The sequence below is a fragment of the Notothenia coriiceps genome, unplaced genomic scaffold (assembly GCF_000735185.1).
Source record: "Notothenia coriiceps isolate Sejong01 unplaced genomic scaffold, NC01 NC01_scaffold00036511, whole genome shotgun sequence".
Lineage (NCBI taxonomy): Eukaryota > Metazoa > Chordata > Actinopteri > Perciformes > Nototheniidae > Notothenia > Notothenia coriiceps.
In genome coordinates, this window is record NW_011369212.1 from 370,837 (window position 1) to 388,570 (window position 17,734).

Consider the following 17,734-nt stretch of genomic DNA (forward strand, 5'->3'; position numbering starts at 1 on the left):
ATTACAGTTAAAGGTGGGCTTTTCGGCGCCTCCCGCTTTTTTTACGCTGATTTGGGTGACTTGTGTAATTCGTGGAGAACCGAAGAGTTTTCTCTTTGGGGGGGGGACAACTTCTCTCTTCAAAAATTGATCTGAGTAAATTATAAAGAACAGCCAGTTAATTGAAGGATTATAGCACAGGCCTTTGACAGATGGTATATTACGCTGTTTTTTTTCTGCTTCCAATAGTTCTCTCTTTTTTCACCATACCTGTGTTTGCATCACTGATAAATACACAAACAACAATGAATACTTACAGGTTGTGTACCCGAATCTCCCGCTGGTCCAAACAAAGTAGGAACAGCATCGTCCTTCAGTGCCCTACGCTGTACATATCCGGCATGAATCGCTGAAAGGTTTTGGGAAGCTTTGTTTCGACACAGGCGCGGCTACTGGGTATCCCCATGTCAGAGTACCCAGGAAGTAAATGAGAAATCTCCAACGAGGCGTTTTGGGGCAGCATAGAATGTGTTAGAGTTTTACTCGCTACAGGGTGTACTTTCAGGGTTTTTGACTCGGCAGACCGTTTACATGCATAAAAACCTTCATAACACACAAGGGGGCGGGTAATAACCAGAAAAGCATGACATGGGACCTTTAATATGTAATGGAAAAGAGATTGCTTTTAACGCTCAGATCCAGGTCGTGACCTGAATCTGCACACTCCAAACAGAGCATCAACTACAGAGGCATACAAGACTTTAGAATCAATTACACTAGACTTTCAGAAGCAATTATCTTTGCTTTCATATTGGTAAAACACACTTCATTGTAATGCAGTAGTACAGAAACAAACATGTACTCATCTTGGCATGAGTACAAACATGATACTCTGCAAGTTAGTTGGTTCAGAAATTACATTTGAAAAAAAGCAAAGTTTATGTAGGATGAATGCAATTTGTAGAAAATTGGCATAAATGATGCATAATATATTATATTTGTAGTTGACCCACAGGCATAAGCTGTGTACTCAGGTCTAATTGTGTAATTGTGTACTCAGGTCTAATTGTGTAATTAGCCTGGTCTAATTGGACTATGCTTAAGAAGGACTCTGACTTTTTTATCAATGCTTTTTTCAGGTTTCCAGTCACAAAGCGGCCTCGGTTCCAGCCTCTCGATGCCCACCGCTGTCCACCTTGGAGGCTGGCAGGAGGAGGAAGAGGAGAACGAAGATGATCAGGAGATAAACAGTGGATCTACTCCAAAACAGGGCACTGGGAGTAGTTGTTGAGTGCCTTAGGTCACAAGGTATACGTTCTCTTTAAACTCTGTAATATGACTCAAGTCTACGATCTATGCTTTGTGGTTCTTTACCCTGTGTGTTAGTCGAAACCTTTACAATGGCCTTTTATCCTAGAAGGGATACATTGCCGTGATCATTTCTCCTCTTTATTGTTTTTATAGTGTTTACAGTTTTACTTTCTTCTATGAACATTGTGGCCTTAGATGATCTTCATGGAGAGTTTAGCATGGACCTTTAAAACATCAATCAGCGTTTGTTATGAGAGGAGATCATTGAATAACCACTGTCTCTGCACCTCCACGCCTCATCCTGTCACATCAGGCAGACTATGGCATCAGGGAAACCATATGTCTTCCGTCCGGTCCGATCCATCTCGATTCTTGTTGTAAACTTGTACAGACAAACTATGTAAAATGACAGAGAGACGATATGATGTGTTCAAAGGATCACTGTGTGAAAAAAAAAAGAAGCGCAAAATGCTCATCGCAAACTTCTGACGAGCCTCAAAGTATTTGTGCATCACAAAGATTAACAGCGCCAGTCTATTTGAATTCTCTCGGAGTGATCTTCTGTGTTAGCTAGACTGCAAACTGTATCATAGCTGCCTGAACAATATCGATCACCTGTAAGAGAATTCAATATTTCCTGTTGTGCTGTTTGACCCTGGTGATTTGTAAATACACATTGTTGCTGACTTATCCTTTTTAAAAAGACCACATCTTCACTACCCGAGCTAATCCTCAAAGATACCAAGTATTGATTTGATAAAGATAAACACATGTGCTTCTGACAAACACACTTTGGTGCTGCTGGCTGTGTTTAACGGTCCGTAATACAGATTATACACAGTATTAATATTTCCACAGCTGCTGTTTCTGGACGCTGCACATTAAAAACAGTCACAGGTCTAAAAGACACCTGGCATCAAAATCCTAATGCAGATATGAGATGTCTATTTGAGCTGGGCACAAAGCCAGCTTTAAGCCTTACCACCCATGTTAAAAAATAAAGTTTTCAGTATTACCTCAGTGGTGGTGAAGAAAAGATTATACCTCTGCAGTGAAATGATTCTTGTGTAAATATATATACAGTACATATTGGGTGCTTTGCAGTGTGCATCTAATAACTGCATTTTGATTGTGATGGTGGGGCATACATGGAATCATTTTCTCTTCTTATATCTGGCCCAGCAGAAGTCATTGAAATGGATGGCACCAGAAATTGAACAAAACAGGGTGGTATTGCTTTAACCAATCTGTGTTGTGCACATTTTTATTTGCGTCACAAAAAAATTGAACTTCATCAAAAGGGCTGATTTTTAGATTATGCGCTGTTGCTTCTGCAGCTTTAGGTCTGAAGATTTTAGGACAACAGCTCTCTCAGTGTTAGTTTTTATTCTTTCAAAATAAGAGCATGAGGAGGAAAAGAACTTTCCACAGTCTGCCATCGTCTGTTAGATTTAGCTTTATTTATGACCTGTTACCCTCCCGGATATTTAATTCATGTTTGTGTATTATTTATTTCTAAAAGGATTATTTAGATTTTTTTCTGTGGAATCAATTTCTTTCACTTAACCTTTTTAATCAAATAAATGGCATGTTCCCACCAAAAAAGTAGTTAAAAAAAATCATTTGATGTCGAAATTCCACAAAAAAGTTTGTATTAATGCAAATATAACATGGCCAGCCGCATGATTTTGAATGTGATTTAAACCTAAAATAAACTGGGACTAAATCTGCCTGTTGATGCAGTGCCCGAAAAGATATTTTTACCCGTTTTTAATTGCATTTTGTTTTATAGTTCAGAGTAACATAGATGTCATCCTGCACAACTGCAAGAGAGGGGTCAATGTGTCTTTGCCCTCTCTCGTATTTAGAAACTATAACACTTTCTCTGTGAGCGTGTCTGTGGAAGGAATGCGTTTTGGACACCTTCGTAATTATGCTAACATGAATTTTGCACTGACAGAAAATAAACATTTGTTTTTAAATGTGTGCGTGTATATATATACAGTACTTGTATCAGTTACCGTTTGGAAAGGACAGGTCTCAAAAGGGGACGCTGAGTCAGTCTCCATCCGGAACGATCTCTTCTCGTTGTTTGTACATAAACAACGCATCACTGCTTGTTGTGTTGTCGCAGTCCACAGCAAAACCACCTGGAAACACTGTGGCTTATCACATGAGGTCGTTCTTACCTCTGGTCAGTAGACGTCCGCTCTGTAGGGGATGATGTGTGTCTCTGTCACGTTGTTAAATATACTCACATGGGTCATTTTCCATCGTGCAGTGCGTTGATGTTGTAGAGACACTGGAGCTCGGCTTCGTGCACAGATTCCGTTTGACGGTCTCAACATTTACACCACCCTGTTATGTGTGTCATTTTGTTTTAAGCAGTGCCTTAGTATTAAGGATTAGTATTTGCTCTTCATAGAAGCCATTACATGCAACCTATTGGATTTACTTTCGCAGATTTAGCCGCACATACTGTTTTGTTGGCTCTTTTTGGCAAGTCATTGTGTATATAGCATCAAGTATGTTGTGATGTCGTGGATGTGGCTTGTGAGATGAGTTGTAAACTGATCTTGAGATCTTATGTCAGTCTGTTATATCTGACAGCACACTTCTTCTTATCATGGTGTCTGAACTTGCACTGTCCTCAATATCCTAAAGAAGCAGGAAGTGTAACTGTTGTCACCACGGCCCACCTCCTCATCTTACCCTGGGTTATCCACTAAAACACCAGTCAAACAACCACAGTGACTGGAACAAGGTGCTAAGTTTTCATCCTGAAAGTTTGAATATGTTTTAAGACTTGGTTAAGGTTTTTTGTTGTTGTTGTGTTACTTAGGTTTTTTTTTTTCCTGTAAATTAAGATACAAAAGCTGAAAAATAAAACATGCCAAAAGAACTTGTCTTCGGCACAGCTTTCCAATACATGTGCTGTTTCCCCCCCCCGCGTGAGTAGAGAGGCAAATGAATCTAATTTTTGGTATTTCATAATTTCATGTGTGGTGGATTATGCCATGTTTATTTGAAATAAAAAGTATATTTAAATGATCATGTCAATGTGGGAGCTTTTCTCTTTACGTCTTGGACATTTCTGACACCAATATATTAGTCTGTCTAAATGAATAAGTAGAGCCTAATAAATCTTAGATGTCCTTATAATATGTGAGACTGTGCAGCGGTAGATATAGAAATCCAACTCCGCAAAGTGACCCAAAAAAACTGAAGGATACTTAAAGCTTTGTGAAAGATTTGATTTGAATTTGGTTGACTCTTAGAGGTGGTATCACACTGTGGTAGAAAGCAATGCAAAGAGCTTTAAAGGTGGACAAAATAAAAATACAGACAAAAAGATTCAAACACTGAAAAACAAAAATGTACCTAATGACGAACATCTCAAGCAGAGATAGATTAACATATTTCATATTGTACATGTGTCTGATTTCTCTGTCTTATAAGTCATCAGCAGGTTTTGTTTTCATCTTTTGATCTCTTGCTCCACTCTGCTTTTACTCAAGATGCATATTATATTACGGGCTCAAAACTATTAAAGGAAAACGTATTTACATGTTTTTGTGTCTCCTTTGCTTTCTTCCCCTTCCTCCGTCCTTCTGTGTCTCATTACCGCAAATCTGCTACTCTCACTCTTGGCCTGATTGAAATTATTTAGTCCAATCCACGTTGAGTGTGATTTTTAAAAATCTTTGTAAATTTGTTACATGTTTTGTGGGTTAGAATGATTTATGTTTGAAGTTGATTTGTTCTGCAGTGAAAGCTCATTGCCCCCTGTACCCCTGATGTATTACTGGTACTCTGTCAATACTGTAAATAAACATTGTAAATAAACACCACACACCTCTATTTGAGATGCACTATTTTGTCTCTGTATCTATTCCTTTTTCTTGCATCCAGTTGGTTTGAATCATTTTTTTCCAATGTCCCCATTGACCATTTTAGGGACATGAAAGCCATCTGCTATTCATTCTTGGCTTCACTCTGCCCTTGCTGCGACATTTGACCCACTTGTTGCTTGCCATGTAAATGTTGTTTTGAGGATGTGTTTTGGCTGTGAACATGATACACTGTGACCTTTTTTCTCGATATGGCTAAGAGGTCAAGCGGAAGGCCATGTAGGTCAAATAGTGGCACCTAACGCTGGAAGCATTCTGTGAACATTGTCTCATCACAAACACATTTTTTATGTGGGATTTTATGTAACTCTTTAGTTGCTGAACAGCAAAGCCAAGTTATATACAGTATGTGTATGTATGCTGCCCTCTGCTGTATTGTAATCCAAGTGCCATCAGAGACTGAATACTGTCCAAGAGTGATTAAAAGAAAAAACATTGTTTGATGCTATTTGAGGAAAAGTTCACCTCAAAATGAACAAATGTATATACATTACTTTATGTATACCTTGAATTCTTCTTAAACTTTTCAGCTCTGATTGTTTTTTTTCCTTTGGTGGCAAACAACCAGATTTTGTTCACATATTATTTTCTGACAGTTTAAGCAACAAAGATATTTTTTGTTAAGTTACTTCAGCTTTAACACACAAACTATATCAACATGTGATTTTTTTCAGTTACATTTACCTAGTCGTATTCGAAAACTACTTCTCAAGCACATGCATTTGTCCTTAAAACCTTACTGTTCAAAATGGTCTACATAAAATTGTGAATTCACTGTGGTGGCCATGCGTGAGTTTTCTTCACAAATCAAGGGGGTACCATTTTTCTTTGTGTGATTGAGCATCAATAGCTGATCAAGAGTCAAAGCAAGAGCAAAAACAGAGAAGAAGAACAACTTGGGGTAAGTTGACATTTTAATTAACTTCAACATATTTTCCATATACTGTATATTACACTTTTGTGATCTTCTAATGTTTGAATGAATGTGAGACAGACGCAGATATATAGAATATAATATATAGATTTTTTTTTTTTTTAACAGTAGACTTTCAGGAGCATGGAAACCACACACAGAAGCCAGAACAGAATGAACCACAGGCAAGCAGCAACAGTGGATTACTGTCTGGTAGAGTTTCGGCGAGTTTAAATCAGGTCCAGGCGACCTGCTGCTGTCAGTCACTGGCACTGGGGGAAAGCCCACACGGGAAGACCAAGAAAATACCGTAGAGGCCAGAGAATAGGGAAGAAAGGGGTAAGGCTGGCTATACCGCTTGTTTCTACACACTATAAACATTAAATAGAACCCTGTCTATAAATATATGATAAAGTATGATATAATTAAATGTCATGTAATAATTGCTATATAATACTGAATGGTGGTCATGGCAGATACATGTAACGCTTTTGTTAAATATGAGGTCATACCTTATTTATGGAGCTGACCAGCTGGATGAAGCAGCTGTCATCACAGAGATGATGTTTGTGGCGGCGGAGTACAATGTGTTACACAGGGCAAGTTTAGTCACTTTACATTTGAACAAAGTGTTGCAGTAATGCCAAGCTTCACTTAGAAACTTAAGAATTTACAACAGATAATCTACTACTGCTGAAAGCTTGTATGGCCATAGTGAAAGAAGAGAACACGACAACAAATTAATCTTAAAAGAAGACACTGACATTTTAGGATGTTTTAGTTTGTTACATATCCAGTCATGCTAGCAAACTGATACCAATTATATTTCTATTTGTTTAGTGAATGAGAATAGTTATCATAATATAGCTGAACATTTGAAAACAAGGGAAACTATAAAAGTAGTATATAGGCAACTCCAAGAGTCACCTCTGTTTTGCTCGAGAACTCCAATGCTGAAGTTCACATTCAGCAACTTTTAATTACATTTAGATTTAATTTAGCTTATCCTCAAGCTCAGCATGTACCACACTCTGTGGTAAGATGATCCAATCTCAGAAAATCAGATACAGAGGTGGCAAGAGGATGATGTGCAGGTCACACATTTGCACTTACAATAAAGCACGAGAGCATTTGCATTTCTTATATAATGTATTATTAATTATATATAATGTTTATACAATAATTATTGATTTTTTTTCTATTACAATTGTTTATTATTATTATTATTATTAATAGTAGTAGTCATTTTAGCATGTTCAAATTAATATGTTATAATCTGATTCTATTTTATGTTGGTAATATTAATCTGCCAAGTTAGCCTTTACTGAAGTTATGTGAAATAAATGGATTTAATACAAGCACAAGCACCTTACATTGGTTTTTAAGTAGCCTACAGTAGGCCTACTTGAAATTACATTTACTGAGTAACCTTCCTCCCCGGAAGCACAGTATCATATTTTGTTGTTGGTAAAATCTTACGTTGTAGTAATTTGAAGAAAGTCCAGCACACATCTCTGACTTACTGACCAATTAATTGTAATTCCCCTTACACTCACACAATTGTTTAATACTCAACATAATTATACAAAATAATCAGCTAACACAGAGACAATGGTCTTCTTTAGTATTCACAATGCACAAGAGCAGACAACAAACTAGTACAATTAATAGTTTTTAAATGAGCAGCCAACAATCAAAATTATGAAGTTACTGTTTAAAGACAACAGGCAAAAAGATCGTTTTTTCATGTACTTGTTATTTTTGGTCTATTTTGCTTCCATGTTTTCTTTCACTCTAATGGAAATAAAACTTCCAAGAAACACATATAAATGGTGTTCGTTTTACTACCATGTCTGAATTCATCTATAGATACATAGCTAATCTGCATTTAAACATAACATTTCAGGGGAAAATACTGACTTGATGTAAATAACTATGGGGAAGTTGTGAGGTGGTGCAAATTAGCGCATTTTAATTAGGCCTAGTTAACGCCTAATTTGCATATCACTTTTACTGTATTCACTTTAAGTCTCCCCCCTTAAACCTTCTCTTGCGTTTCGGGTCAAAAGTGACCGAATGACTTTTATTTTAATCATAAATATTGTGTTTTTCATCCAATTGCCTCAATACCTTATGTTATGCTCCACACTAGGCCTCTGAACATAATACACTTGATGATCACCACCTGCATTGAATTTTGAGTGATTTATTCAACAATGAAACACCCTTGATGTTTTCGGTCAGATTTGACCGCCATAGAAAATGAATGGGTATGAGTTTATTATGTTCATCACACGCACACGCACACACGCACACACACACACACACACACACACACACACACACACACACACACACACACACACACACACACGTTATAGGAACCTCTCCGTTTCTCGCGCTGTATGAGACAATGTATCATACCTTCTCACAGATGCAGCTCTGTGCCCCTCGAGAAACACAAACCTCTCACTTTCTCGTGCTAAATGCGCCTCCCTTACTGACTCTCAAGCAGTTATATTTGTGCCTTGCTCACATTTGACTCATTGACACCGATTAGGCTATTTTCTGTACAAGGGGCTCTGGACACATTTTTGAACTAGATGTAGAGGAGATTGAACCAGATGAAGAGGAGATAGAGGAAGATGTCTCAGAAATGGAAGACAATAGCGATCCAGACTATGAGCCTACAACAGACCAGGAAGAGGCACCTGAGGGAGAGGCCGCTGAGATAGAAGCCCCTGAGGGAGAGGAGCCTGAGGGACATTCCACCATTTTGCATTGCCAACCATGTGCGTGAACACACACACACACACACACACACACACACACACACACACACACACACACACACACACACACACACACACACACACACACACACACACAGAGAGCTTCATTCTGCTCTTTTAAATTGGATTGACACACACACAATAAAAAAGGGGGAAAAAGGGCACTTTCTCTTGAGGAAGAAAAAGGGCAGGGGCTCAAGACCACTTTGTGTGTGTGTGTGTGTGTGTGTGTGTGGGTGTGTCTGTGTGTTAATGAGCCTATAAAAGAGTGGATGTAATGTGTGAATCTCAGAAATGTACTTAAGTAAGTCTACATTTAGCCTACTTTAGTAATGCAATTAGTTCCTTTCTACCGGTTTTGCAAGTCTCCACTGTGCAGGTGTAAACTATTAGTAATATCCAGTGTTATGATAGTGTGCAGCCCAGCAGAGGCCAGCCTGCTCTACTTCCAGACTTCACCAACAGCAGCCTATCTCCTATCTCCTCAGTAAATGACAAGTCTATTTTGGAAAGGAGGCTGCGCCAATGTAGGCACGTCAGCTATTTGGCATCATGAGGTACCAGAGAAGAAAGAAAAAATAAGTTTAGTCAACCGCCCACCGCAGCAGACAGGGGGGATGTTCCCACCATACTGGATTTACAACCATTTCAAGGATATTTGAGCACAAAGAAGAAATTGTTTTTTAATTGGGACTTTTCAAAAACACTGATTCTGGAGTTGGCTTTGATATGGAAATCTTGACGGAAAACTGAAGTTTTACTCCACATGATTCAACGCCCGTTTTACCTGAGTGGCTGAAGACTCAAGGTGAAAAATTGATGTTAGGATAATAAAATGATGTGTACAAAAATAACACGATGCATTAAGAATTATACAGAAGAATTGGCCGAAGTTATAGCAGTTTTTTCATTTATTTCACCTTCTTATTTGTACGTTATACTTTCACACATGTAAGGGTTAATTTCTAATTTGAGTTACTGTTAGGTATCCTAGCTTTAGCTTCCAGTTTCAGGTAATGTTAGCTACTTCATTTAACTGCGTGTGTGTTTCATTTGTCGTAGTTTATTAAGAAACCGTCAATTAAAGCATGGGAATACCTTGAAATGTTTTTAAAATAACGTTTTAGTTCGTTGTGAGAAATGTAGAATGTTTTTTAAGTGGTAGCTTTATCAAGCAGCTGATATCCCTTTCGCTTCTACAAATGGCAATGGACAGAGACGGGGTCTGACAGCTGAGGTTATTTTTGGGAGAGGCAGTTCAAGCGACAGAGGTGACAAAGCTGGCAAATGTCACTCTTTGAAAGGCACATATCTGCTCTATTTGACCTTGTTACAGAGGAATGTATTTGTTGTTGTGCCGGTAAACTACATTCCTATTGTATAGGCTGCAAGCTAAGTCTTAGTATTAAATAATGTCTGCAGGGCCAGGAAAGGGTTGTTCTGACTGACACTTACTGTAACTGCCAGCCATACATATGCCTATTTGGACTGTGGAGTTATTTTCATAGCATAACATATTTATAGAGGAGCTACACTTAACACACATCTCACAATGGCTTTGGGTGTAATTCCACAGGGTTTATTTGTAATTTAGTGTGTGGAAAGAAAGTAATACAAAATAACTGACACAACAATGTGCATACAAAATATATGGTCTAGTTTGTTGCAGTTGTAAATAAATATTTTTGGTTTTCCCTTGATATTGATCAATTCCAATCAGAAACTATGATTGTATCCATTATTCACACGCAAATTAGTTATTTGAAAAGGAATTTGTTGTTGACAAAACTATATCAAACTACTAACTGCTTCTTTTTCCAGATAGAAAATGTATTACAAGGATAACAGTTACACTGAATGTGCATTAGTAGGACATAAAGGGCAATACCATGATGGACATAAATATGTGCAATATAAATATGCAGTACTCTACGCTACCTACAATTCAGATCTGATACTGTACATATTTACATTCTCCACTTCGACTTATATTTGCACTTTTAGTTTCCCCTCTTTATATTTTAACTCCTGCAGGAATTTCCCTCAGTATATTTAGTGATATCCTATCCTATCTTATTTTATATTGTCTTTTGTTCAACGTTTCATTTTATTTCTCGTAAGCCACTGTATTGTATACAACTGTATTGTAATGTTCAGCTTTTATTTGATTACAGAAACCAACAATGGATCAGAACTTGTTTGGGGGAGTCCCCAGGTTTCTCACCCGCCCAAAGGCATGCTCAGTGTGTGTAGGCAAAGACGCCACACTTAGCTGCACTATCGTGGGCAGCCCGACCCCGCTGATAAGCTGGGAGAAGGACAAGCTGAAGCTCACATCTGGGGGACGCTTCAAAACCGTGGAGGATGGAAATCTGTACCGCCTGACCATCTATGACTTAACACTGGAGGACAATGGCCAATTCATGTGCCGGGCCAAAAACACAGTTGGGGAGGCTTATGCTGCTGTTACCCTCAAAGTGGCCCTGCAAACAGAGATGGCTCAAAGGGCCCCTGTTTTCATGGTTAAGCCTACCTCTACACGTGTATGTTTGGGAGGCGATGTGGTTTTCCAATGCCGGGTTGCAGCCCACCCTGATCCCAACTTTGATTGGGAGAAAGATGGGCGCTACTTGGGCGAGTCAAATCGTATCAAGATTGTTTCCGACACCGACAGCAGCACCCTGAAGATCCAAAGTGTGCGTAACCTGGACAGCGGCACCTACACCTGCAGGGCCCAGAACACCGTGGGTCGTTCACACTCTGCAGCAGCTCTCGTTGTAGATGCCCAGGATTCCCTCCATCTGTCCGCAGACAAGAACACCTCCTCTCTCCTCTCTCACCTACAAAAGCGCAAGGAGGACATGCAGAAGGACATCTCTATCTATCGCACTGAAGAAAGCAGATCCTCTGGTTCCTCCTCCACCAAGACCAGCATCACAGATAGTTTGAGTTCTCTGAGTCAGGAACATGATCTGAGGGCATCTGCGCTGGCAAAGCTGCCCAAAGGTGTGTTCACCCGTACCTGCACGGTGACTGAAGGCAAGCATGCCAAACTCAGCTGCTTTGTGACGGGTCATCCTAAACCCCACATCATCTGGAGGAAGGATGGATCAAACATCAGCGAGGGCCGCAGGCATGTCATTTATGAGGACCAAGCTGAGAACTTCATCCTCAAGATCCTGTACTGCAAGCAGACCGATAATGGCCTCTACACCTGCAATGCCACCAATATGGCTGGCCAGACCTACAGTGCTGTGTTGGTGACTGTCAAAGGTAAGATGGACGTGTTTGCTTAATACAATACAGCCATACATGTTTTACACATATTAGAGAAGTAGACTATTGCAGTTATGTTTATGAATCACATGCATATCTGTCAGCTAAATGCACCATACTCCACACCAGGGTTACAGTAAATGCCTGTCATGATTTCATTGTTTTATTGATATTAACAAATCCCATGAAAACAAACATTATATTAGTCTATCTCCTAATCATTTCCAACATCTATACCATAACTGCAGGACTCATTCATCTAAAAAAAAAAGAGATAATAAATGTATGCTATATATAGTACAGCTGCACTCAAAAAGTCACCATCATTGAGTAGTCAATTGACAAAAAGGATAATTTGTTGATCATAAATGAATGCACAAATTGCAGAAAATTACGTTTTCAGCTTCTTAAAAATGAAGATTTCCTGCTTTTATCTGTTTTGGACTGACAAAACAACACATTTAAAGACATCACCTTGGATTTTGAGAAACTAAAATAGACATGTTGTGAAAGAACCAAAAATGTATTGACATATTAGGGCAACATTTTCAGATGAATCCAGATGAAATGCTGAAAAAAGCTGAAGCCCTACAAAGTCATTTCTTAAAACAGCTTGGTACTGTACATTACTTACACAGGAGTGCAAATACATTTGTAGGGGACTATTTTAAGCTTAACATTAATACACATTTGGTGGTAGTATTCATCACAGCAGGATGGTGTATGTGGGATTTACTCAAAATAAACTAGACTGCCTGTTTGTCTGCCACTGCAGCAAGTGGCTCATTTGTGTGTTTGTATTAGCAATTCAAATGGCAGTACATGTCACTCAGGGATAAGCTATATGTTGAAAGGAAAAATCAATGTTGGTATCTGCACTACTCTAAGTGTCCGAATCATTTCCCCAAAGCATCATTTACCCCTGAAAATGTGTGTATGCTTTTTACAACAAGGTTGAAATCTGGCCCAGCCTCTTTGGGAGGGTGTTGTGTTGCATCTATTTTCTGCTGGTGATGAGTAGTTCACAGATGCTAAGATGTTCACTCACTCACTGGAGCACTTTAGCACCAATGCTGCTGAGACTCCCCTTGGGAAAAAATTGGCCCAATGGATGAAACTGTAGGATTATATATTTCTGTCGGCATGATCGTTAATGAGGGCTGCCGCACTTATTTACCTGTGTATTGCTGGTGCAGAGGACTTCTGATGTTTGCAGGTTGTTAGTTTATAGGATTTAAAGGGGGACATTTTGCAGTAGGGGTTATACAGTACGTTTTAAGCTCTTCCATGTTGCATCACCATTACAAAAAACACTCCTTTAAGAAAAAAGAAAAGGGGAAAACATTTCATTTTCTGTAACCTTTGATTTAATAACCACAATTATTACACAACACTTAAAAAATAAGAGGTCCTGGCAGAAATCCAGTCAGTTTTGGAAAGATAACTTCAAAAAAAGTATTTATTTGGGACACTAAGACAGAAGTACACAACTGTTAAGGGTTGTCAATGTTAAATATATAGTGTGCGTTGACAAGCCTGTCAAAAATGATTAGCTAAGGGGTCAACGAGCCAAACTATTACTCACAACACTGTGATTTCCTCAACCTAATCTTTTTTTAGTAAAAATATTCATAGCTCATCTGTCCTTCGGCAGGAACGGAACAGGAAATATTGAAATTAATAACGTAAATGTTGCATTTATTTTTATGTGGGTGCTTTGCATGATTAGATGAACCCAGTGGACTTCACCCATAACTCAAAGTGGAGTTCTATGTGTGTCAACACTTGCTAACTTTAAACTGTTGGCGTAAACCCAAAGTATGGATATGGATACAGTTTGAACTCTAACCCTTATCTGTAGAGCAGAGCAGAGTAAGAAAACCGAGCAGCATGGAAACGTACAACATGTACCCTATAGCTTCCATTCAAATAGCGGGTTGAGAAAGCACATTAACCCTCAAAATAACATCTGAAATTGACATACTTTACTTGAGAGCATTTTCAAGGATGTGCCAGCAGTAACTAATTTCTTACATTCCAGACAACCCATTGTTTAACCGTCAAACCTTGACTTCAACAACCAAGGTTTAACAACTGACTATCAATAAGCTTTTATGTAATTGCTTTAGAGCTGTACCGACTAGTTTGAAGCCTCGAAGCTTAATTCATACTTTCATATTCTGAAAATCACCATTCAAATTTAGATTTTGTTCGAGGTCTGTTTTTTTTTTAGGGTGAAAGAGTAATAAATATGAAACGACAACATACCCTAAAATCTTTATTTAAAAGCTTCAAGCCCTACTTGCTATATTGTCATACATTTGTGTCTACATCGTCCTCTGTAAGAGCTTTTGACACAGTTCTAATGTTGCTTACAGGGGAATGAATGTATAACATTTGCCATATGGTTGGTTTTGAAGCATATCCTTTTTCTTGTATTTGACATACTAACATGCAAAACCATAATTGTGACTTTATAAGCTAAAGATTCCCTCCTTGTTTTTCATTGTGCCAGAGCCTAAGGTGCCATTCAGGAGGAAGCTGCAGGATGTGGAGGTGCAGGAGAAGACGTCAGCCACCCTGCTGTGTGAGGTGCCTGTTAGTGCCACCCAGGCCAGCTGGTTCATGGAGGAGACGAAGCTGGATCAAAGCACCAAATATTACATGGAGCAGGAAGGCACCCTGCTTCGCCTCACCATTCACAACGTCACCACCAACGACGATGGTGTTTACATCTGCGAGATGAAGGAAGGCAGCCGCACTGTGGCTGAGCTCACTGTCCTGGGTATGGTGGAGACTTTTTAATGTCTTTATTTCTTGTTAGCTGTTTTGTGCAGGCAATACAATTGACAAGAGTAAATTATATGTCCGTTGGGAAACTAAGAACAGCTAGTCAATTTGTCTAGAATTCTACTGAATGTTTGTCTTAATGTCCACTTACTCTCATATCCCAGGCAACATTACTAAGAAGCTTCCCCGGAGGACAGTGGTCCCTGTCAGCGACACTGTCATCTTCTGTGTGGAGCTGGAGCGTCCTTTCCCGGATGTCTACTGGACCCGCAATGGCGTGAAGCTGAAGGGAGATTCCCGTACCGCAATCGCCTGCATGCTCAGACAGTACACACTCACTATTAGAGATTGCCAGGCTGATGACTCAGGAGAAGTGGCCTTCGTGGCGGGAGACTGCAAAACTTCCACACGATTCTCTGTCACTGGTGAGCAAGACCATATTTTAATTATGTATTGTATTTATTCTGATCTTGGATTTGCCCCCTTTAAATTGAGTTCAAATTGACTTTAGTTCATGTCATGTCTTTGATGCCCACTACAAAAGACTTCAAACGTTAAATTATTGAAACTGACATGAATAATTGCTGAATATAAAAGTTCAACAAGAGGGTCAAAAAGAAAGGAAATTGAGTTTTGCTATAATCTTTCTTTTGATTAGCTTCAAGCTACAAAACTCATCGTATCACATAAACAGCTTGACAATTTCTCTTTCTGCTCCAGCTGCTAGGAAGCATCCTCCCGATCCCCCAGTCGATGCAGTGGTTGCGAACAAGACTGACTCATCCATCACCATCCAGTGGTCTCCTCCGGACAGCGACCGCCCCGTGCCCATCAAGTGCTACTTTGTGGAGAGGAGGAAGGTTGGCACTCAGACATGGCAGCGGTGTAACTCTGGAGAAACCATCCTTTCTACCGAGATCATCGTCTGCAGCTTCAAAGAAGAAGCCACCTACCAGTTCCGTATCTCTGCCATGAATGACTTTGGCCAGAGTGATTACCTGGAGGTGCCTGGAAGCTTCTACCTAGGTAAGTTTTTATTAATTGTGCTGTTTTTGTAAACAATGAGTTGTTTTGTTCTCATGTCTGGTTCTTCTGTTGTCTCCAGAACCCAGTGCTGAAATCAGGAAAGGCCTGATGGACAGCACTGCCTTCCTCAGTGAGGAGTTCTCCATCTCCGTGGAGCTGTCAGCTGTTTGTTCTGCCTTCTGGTCTCTGAATGGCCGCCTCCTGCGCAGTGGAGGCGACTACCTCATCACCAGGATCAAGAACACACACACTCTGCTCATCCGTAACGTGACCATGGAAATGAACGGGACTGAGGTCAAGTTTGTGGGTGGAGGCTCACAAAGCAGTTGCATCCTGTCTGTGAAGGGTATGTAGTCAGAAAAGTGCTCTAAATCATATAGATACATATAGTATAGAGCCATTTTTCTTCATTCAACTGTTCTTAACTTTGTTGAATTGAATGCCATTGGCAATTCAATAATGCCTTCTTACATATACACTGTATTTTTTAGCTCCTGCTGTGAGGTTCACCAACAAGTCAAACCTACAGGAGGCGGTCTGCAGTGCCCAGGCCACCGCTCAGCTGACCGTTGAGGTGTCAGATTACAATGCACAGGTTTGTGATGGGAACATGAATCATTCCCAGCTTGACTTCTAGCTTTGATTTTCATGCACTATCATTTACCACATTTAGTAGATTTCTCTGTGCTATTTTAAGTTAGTCAAATCAGTTTGACTGAAGAAACATTGTATTAAACTGTCTGAAAATGCTAAAATGTTCTTTTCATTTTGGTTAGCTCTTTTCCCCGAGCTTCTAATTGACATGACATAGTCAATACAGTATGTTACGTTTTCTGTTTTATGTAACTGTTATCCTTCATACACATATATGTATTTGTAAATGTACCTGTATTTGAGTACTCGTCAGTATACTCTTTTGCTTTCACTTCATCATGTCTATTTTGGCCATCTGTTCTGTGTGTGTGTCTTCAGGTGGTCTGGATGAGGAATGGGCGGGAGGTGAAAACGGGGAAGAAGTATGAATACATGATTATCGACCGCAAGAGGATCCTTATGGTTCACAACGTGACAGAGGAAGATGTGGGCATCTATGAGTGTGCTTTAGCTGATGACAAAATCTCCCTGCAGCTCTCTCTTAAAGGTACGCACACTAAAGAAGTGAAGTTAAGCACTTTAACTTTATCACAGAGCAAAGTAAACAATCTGACTGCCAAGGTTTCAGTGTTGGCGTCTGAACCAAGTATCACCAATATGCACTGCTTGGTGAAAACATGATTGCGTGAATGTAACCTGGCTCAGTGTCTGAAACGAGTCCCGACTCAAGCCCACATGCAGACACTTTGTCTCAGGTCATGTGATATACTGAAATGTGACCCACTCTGATGGCTGCAGCATATGCTTTTGAGCCATCAAATAGAGGAAAGAGTTGTGTATCAACATGTAGTCGGCTCCCGTGTTACTCTGCTACCCCAAGTCAAGTTCTTTCCACGCATGAGCTGCTCTGATAACAAACGTAAGGATATACATTTCTAAAGGGATTTGAAAAGAGATGCACAATAAATCTCCTTATATTTTTTGACAGTCAGTTTACACGTGTAGGGTTCTGGTTTATGTCGACTCACAGTGGTAAAAACACTGACGTCACACACACACGCACGCACACACACACACACACACACACACACACACACACACACACACACACACACACACACACACACGCACACGCACACGCA

The 17,734-nt window shown here is 39.6% G+C and overlaps 2 protein-coding genes across 2 annotated transcripts in view; both read left to right on the plus strand.

Annotated features, from left to right (window-relative positions):
• atg9b (autophagy related 9B) overlaps nt 1–1,270 on the plus strand; it is a 10,753-nt gene extending 9,483 nt beyond the window's left edge. Inside the window, exons 10-11 of the mRNA XM_010792575.1 lie at nt 396–462; nt 1,119–1,270. Of these exons, the coding sequence (XP_010790877.1) occupies nt 396–462; nt 1,119–1,270 (219 nt within the window). The remainder of the gene's footprint in view (nt 1–395; nt 463–1,118) is intronic.
• An 8,222-nt stretch (nt 1,271–9,492) lies between these two features.
• Nucleotides 9,493–17,356, plus strand: LOC104963897 (obscurin-like). The gene is made up of 9 exons (XM_010792576.1): nt 9,493–9,714; nt 11,081–12,179; nt 14,698–14,967; nt 15,137–15,397; nt 15,693–15,998; nt 16,078–16,344; nt 16,490–16,593; nt 16,971–17,139; nt 17,298–17,356. The coding sequence occupies exons 2-9, from the start codon at nt 11,090–11,092 to the stop codon at nt 17,354–17,356; spliced, it is 2,526 nt and encodes an 841-aa protein (XP_010790878.1). The 5' UTR covers nt 9,493–9,714; nt 11,081–11,089.
• The last annotated feature ends 378 nt before the right edge of the window (nt 17,357–17,734 follow it).